The sequence below is a fragment of a genome, unplaced genomic scaffold (assembly GCF_019419815.1).
Source record: "Pyrus x bretschneideri cultivar Hongxiangsu unplaced genomic scaffold, Pyrus_bretschneideri_v1 Contig35, whole genome shotgun sequence".
Taxonomy (NCBI): domain Eukaryota; kingdom Viridiplantae; phylum Streptophyta; class Magnoliopsida; order Rosales; family Rosaceae; genus Pyrus; species Pyrus x bretschneideri.
In genome coordinates this window covers 1,635,839-1,642,095 of record NW_025999668.1, presented here as the reverse complement: position 1 = coordinate 1,642,095, position 6,257 = coordinate 1,635,839, and the positions used below count along the sequence as shown (strand labels likewise).

General features: G+C 36.6%; 1 protein-coding gene across 1 annotated transcript; it reads right to left on the bottom strand.

The window, feature by feature from the left end:
- Window positions 1-230: 230 nt before the first annotated feature.
- On the bottom strand, window positions 231-3,644 carry LOC103936895. The gene is made up of 3 exons (XM_048591702.1): window positions 2,943-3,644; window positions 2,767-2,835; window positions 231-281 (listed from the first exon to the last, which is right to left on the bottom strand). The coding sequence occupies exons 1-3, from the start codon at window positions 3,642-3,644 to the stop codon at window positions 231-233; spliced, it is 822 nt and encodes a 273-aa protein (XP_048447659.1).
- Between the last annotated feature and the right edge of the window lie 2,613 nt (window positions 3,645-6,257).

Below are 6,257 nucleotides of genomic sequence, written 5' to 3'. Positions count from 1 at the left end.
ACAACACTTTCTGTGTTCGAGATGTCCAGAGTAGTCATAAATCTTCCAAAACTTTACCAAAAATCTAACACACACCAGCCTCATCCCATCCATCCATGCAAGTAGGATAATCAAATTCTCTATTATCAAGTCAAACACCAACTCATTGACATTAACAATGTGTACATTGCACAATTAAAAATCAAAACACTTGAAACTCATAAAGATTTCACCTTTGGAGGTTCAAGAACCTAGTAAGATTCCCAGGACACCGAGTTCATCCATAATCCAGGAATCAGATCCTGCAAAACAAAAACAAAAACTACATCAAATACCAAGCCATTCCAAACCCTTATAATGATAATGGAACTGAAAACTTTCCAAACTTAACCAAAACCCAAACTTAATTTGAATAATACAACATCAAGCTATTTTTGCACATTCTTGTTTCTCTTCTTTGGGCGCCTTGAAGACCTTTGCCCAATCATGATAAAAAAAAGTCTTCTTTAATCTCCTATCTCGTTAACTTGATTGATATCTTCAGTTTGTTATCCTTCTTATGAGCACTCTTCATTTTCCCTCTAGCTTTGGAGAGCCTTGCATATTGGGTTTTTTACTCTGGCGGTGGAGGTGCACCAGTTTTCAATACACCAGTGCGGCCATTGGCCTTAGTCACCGATATCCTGTGCCGGAGGTTCCATGTCTTTTGCATCCCCTTTTCCAACTACTCTGCCGCAGCTTCTGAAGCCAAAGAAGGAAGAGGATAGCTCTTTTTGAGCCTCTGGTTTAGGTCTCCTCTTAGCAGCAGTGACAACCTTCTCTTTGATTTTCAAACGGAAGTAAACCTTCGATTTTTTCTCAGTCACAACCAGTTTCGGCTTCTAGATCTCCCTAGCACCGTCGGTCACTTCTATGGCGGGAACTGGGTCAGCCCCATTTTCGACATTGGAGGACTAGGGACCAGATTTTCAACTTCCAAGTGAAGCTCAGCTAGTTTTTTGTTGTTGTTGCTCAATTGCTGACATGGGTTATCGTTTTGGGTGGTGATATAGTCGCATTTTGGTTCATTTCAACTGGGACAGAGGAATGAGGGACTTGGAAAACACAGGGGTTGCCATAAAAACGGGTCTCGGGTCAGACTAGGGTCTGGTTTATGGTTAAGAATGACCTGAATTGAAAAACATGAAATTGGTTGGGATTGGGTTGGACTAGACAGTATTGAAGTAGCTCTCACTGGGACTGAGAGAGATGGTTGGTGGTGGTTTTAAGGGTTATGCATTGGGAAGATTTATAGAGGAGAGAGTGGGAGGGGGAAGAAAGAAGAAGAGAGAGAACAACTCTGTTTTCCAGAGAAATGAAAGGCAGTTTTGATACTACTCATTCTGGTAAAAGGCACACATGGTTTCTTGTTTGTTTTTGTGTCATGCCTATCATGCCCTTTCAAAGTTTTGCATTTATTGTCAAAATAAATTGTTTTTTTTTTTTTTTTTTTAACAAAGAACAAATAAAAACATCATTTTTCTCTATGTTCTTAACCCTTGTTTTGTTTTACCTAGTGGTTGTTTGTATGAAACTATATAGACATTTTTTTTGGTAAAAAGAAGAAAAATATACATTTTCAAACAGCACTTTGGGGATAAAAAGGTAAAAAGGAAAAGAAAATGTGCTATTTTTGCAAACAAAATAAATTTTGGGAAAAAGAAAAGGATAAAGTTAGACTTTTTTTACCTGTTCATTGAAGGGCGATGACTCGTGTGCGCCATGCAATAAATAGGTGGACAAATGTGAGGCATTCATTGGCTCCCACCTGGCGCCGTTATGGGGTTTCCATTTACGGTTTTGCAAATCTGTTTTTTGCGGTGGGAAGCTATTTTCAGATTCGTCCTCTTCAAGGCCCAAAAAGTACCTTAAATATTTCCTTACGCAGTCAAATTGTCCATGTCAATATAAAGAGTTTGCCTTCTCTGTCTTGAGCACACCTAAAATCTAGCAATTTTTAAGAAATGGGATTTTCCCTTGGGGTTTTTTTTATGCAGGTTGAATGTTATATAGCACTTAATTATGTGTGTGCATAGACGTTTGTAATAAGAAAGAAAATTACACAGATAATGCGTGTTTGCTAGAAGTATAACATATATTTCAAATCAATCAATAGATACCACACAAACTTTGCCGCTCAAACAAGTGTTGATTAAGGAAGAGCATAAGGGCTAAGCGCATTCAAAGCAAAAACACATGTGCATTTCAAAATTAGGTCTACGATATATATCTCATTCTCCTTAACTACTAACGAACAAAATCTTGTGAACTAAGCGCGAAAAGAAGAAACTGACTCAAACCATTTCCAGTTTAAGGAAAAACTACATTTGGTTCTATTATTTTGCTTTATTCATCCATCTTGCGACTAACCCATATACATGTTTACGACTACACATAACAACTACAATGGTACAGCTCTTCCCGACAACTCATTGACTTCACGAAAAGAACTAAAACATGATAACATGATACAACTGTGTTTTCCTTTCACCTTCTCAGATCTATCATTGTTATACCTTCTGTGTTGAAGATGTTCATAGCACCTTCTGTGTTCGAGATGTTTAGAGCGATAACAAGTCTTCCAAAAGTTCACCAAAAATTTAACTAACACCAACCTCATTCCATCCAACCATGCAAGCAGGATAATCACAGTCTCTGTTATCAAGTCAAACGCCAACTCATTGACATTAATAATGTGTACTTTGCACAACAACAAATCCAAACACTCGAAATCGATAAAGATTTCACCTTTGGAGTTTCAGGAACCTGGTAGGATTCCCGGGACACTGAGTTCATCCACAATCCAGGAAACAGATTCTGCAAAACAAAACACAAAAACTAAATCAAATACCAAGAAATTTCAAACCCTAATAATCATAACGGAAACTTAACCAAAATTTAAATTTAATTTGAATAATACAGACATCAAGTTGTTTCTGCACATTCTTGTTTCTCTTCTTTGGGCGCCTGGATGGCCTTTGCCCAGTCATGATAAAAAGGTCCTCTTCAATCTCCTCTCTCGTTAACTCGATCGATATTTTTGGTTTGTTATCCTTGTTCTGAGCACTCTTCCCTTTCCCTCCAGCTTTGGAAGACCCTGCACCAATAGACTCTTGGGTTTTTTTCTCCGGCGGTGGTGGTGCACCGGTTTTCAATGCACCAGTGCGGCCATTAGCCTTAGTCACCGGTCTCCTGGGCCGGAGGTTCCATGTCTTTTGCACCCCCTCTTCCAACTCCTCCACCGCTGCTTCCGCAGCCAGAGAAGCAAGAGAGAGCTCTTTTTTAGCCTTCGGCTTAGGTTCATTCTCAGCAGCAGCGACAATCTTCTCTTTGATTTTCAGACGGATGCAAAGGTTTGATTTTTTCTCAGTCGCAGTTGGTTTCGGCTTCTGGATCTCCCCAGCACCTTCGGTCACTTCTGTGGAGGGAACTGGGTCGGCCCTATTTTTGACATTGGAAGACTTGGGACCAGACTTCTCTGCTTCCAAGTGAAGCTCGGCTAGTTTTTTTTTGTTGCTGCTCAATTGCTGACATGGGTTATCGTTTTGGGTGGTGGTCTCGTCATTTTTGGTCCATTTCAACTGGGATAGAGGAAGGAGAGACTTAGAAGTCACATTGGTGGCCATAGAATTGGATTTCGCGTCTGACTGGGGTCTAGTTTCTAGTTGAGAAAGGCCTGATTTGAAAACCATGAAATGGATGAGAATGGATAGGACTGGAGTAGCTCTCACTAGGACTGAGGGAGAAGACAAGAGGGAGAGATGGTTGGTGGTGGTTTCAGGGTTTATGCATTGGGATGAATTTATAAGGGAGAAAGGGGGATGTGGGAAGAAGGAAGAAGAGGAAAAACGGCTCCTATTTTCAGATAAAGGAAGGGCATTTATGATACTACCGATACTGGAAAAAGGCAAACATGGTTTCTTGTTTGTTTTTTTGTGTCATGCCTATAATGCCCTATCAAAGTTTTGCATTTATTGCCAAAATAAATTGTTTCTTTTTTAACTAGGAAAAAAATAAAAATTCATTCTTGCCTATGTTTTTAACCGTTGATTTTTTACCTAGGAGTTGTTTGTATGAAACTATATAGACATTGTTTGTAAAAAAGAAGAAAAATATATTGAAATAGAGAGAAAGGGAACTAGTATTTTTCTTTTTCGTTGGAAGGGAACTAGTTGAGAACTAAGGGAACGAGGATGAAAGCGACAAACTAAGAGATGATAGAAGTTCGGAAGAAGTTAATTTGTAAGTGAAAATCCGAAGCAGCAAATCTTTCTATTTTAGTTCATCTTAAGATTACGTAATACACGATTCTTTCGAGATTCTCACTGAAAAACGTCATGCAGTCCGCCGCCTTTTTAAAAATATTTCCATTCATACGAAGTCGTTATACATAATTACGCAGTGTAGCAGTTACCCTAATGTTCGTTAGGAATTAGTTACTATGTCATTGAGATTAACTAGTAATTTGAAGATAAACGCTCATTTGTAAACTCAATTTAGTTTTTATGTAATTTTTATAGTGCGGTTTTTATTTCAATCGAGGAAATAATAATTAAAACTATAATCTCATTTGCAACACAATTAAAAAATAATTTTTTATAATGCACTTATTTTCAAGGTTTGTCAATCACTGCAACTATACACTCTACTTGAACACAGGGGTTTATAAATTCTCAATCACAAGAAATAAAAATATAACTCTTTACTAAATGGATGTGCATTGTATTGTTTACCTCAAACTATTAATTTTTTTTCAGAAAGCAATGGTTATTCCTTTCATTTTTTTACTAATAACCCGACGACGATTTTACCTTGTTGAATTGTTTCTTTTTTTTTTTGTTGGAAAATTATTAAAATGAAATACAAAATAGTCAATAGTGTGAAATCACATTGCCCTTGAGACTAAATTTTTTTCTCCACATTAAATTTCATATCTGCAAATACTAGGTAATAGAAATTAATTCAGAATCTAGATGGTTTTTGCACCAAATCATGTATGCAAAAATCATCCATTTTTGGACAACACTTGGGAGCATGTTCTTGTTCATTGCATGCTCACTTGTCACGAACACAAATGGAAATGTGGTAAAAGAAGTAACCATTTAATTTTTTTTTCACTTTGAGGATAGAAAGGTAAAGAGGGAAAGAAAATGTGCTAGTTTTGTAAATAATATCAATTTGGGGAAAAAGAAAAGGATCGAGTTTGACTTTTTTGGCTGGTTCCTTGAAGGGAGAAGACTCGTGGGCGCCATGCAAAAAATAGGTGGACAAATGTGAGGCATGCAGCGGGTCCCACCTGGCGCCGCTATGGGGTTTCTATTTTATGGTTTTGGAAATCTGTATTCCATGGTGGGAAACTATTTTCAGATTCGTCATCTTCAAGGACCAAAAACAGTGTACCTTAAATATTTCATTATGCAGTCAAATTGTCCATGTTAATATAAAGAGTTTGCCTTCTAAGTCTTGGGCCCACCTAAGATTTGATAATTTTTAAGAAATGGGATTTTTCGAAGTAATTTTTTTTTTTTTTTAATAAACGATATTACCTACACAAAAGGAAGATGATGTGCTTAACCTTACAATGGATTAGCAATAATATAGTTCAAATTCGTCTTTGACAAAAATCTAACCTACGACCTATCAATTACAAGTAAAGAGTAATACTATTATAACATATTACTAAGTGACTTTTTAATGATTTTTTAAAGCTGCTTGAATGCTATGTTTATTTTATAATTGTTAGATTTATTACTAGATTTATTTCTTACGGTGCTTTTATTGCTAGATTTATTTCATAATTTTAGATTTTTTTTTTCATTCTTAGATGAGATTTTTTTTCCAATCTCATTCATTTATATTTGTACCACCAAATGTTACGTATCATTCAAAAAATTAAAGTTTTTTTTAGACTTTTTGTTATCTCAAAAAGGGTTTTTTTTATTAAACTAAGAATTTTTTTGTGATTTACCACCCACTTTTTGGGATAGGGGCACCAATCTAGTAACTTTATTTGGGGCTACAATTATGTTTAGTGTGACATCAAAAAGAGGTGATAACGGATTTCTCACTTTGCTGATTTATCCTTTGAATGCCATGTGCAGAGCCCTCAAGGTTAAAAGGCCCAAATTTTGTTTTGAAGCACAAGCTTAAAATAAGAGTATGGGTCTCCAATATGCACCCAAATTGTCTTTTACTTTCTTTTATACGACAGGGAGGGGATTCAAATACAGAACCTCGAA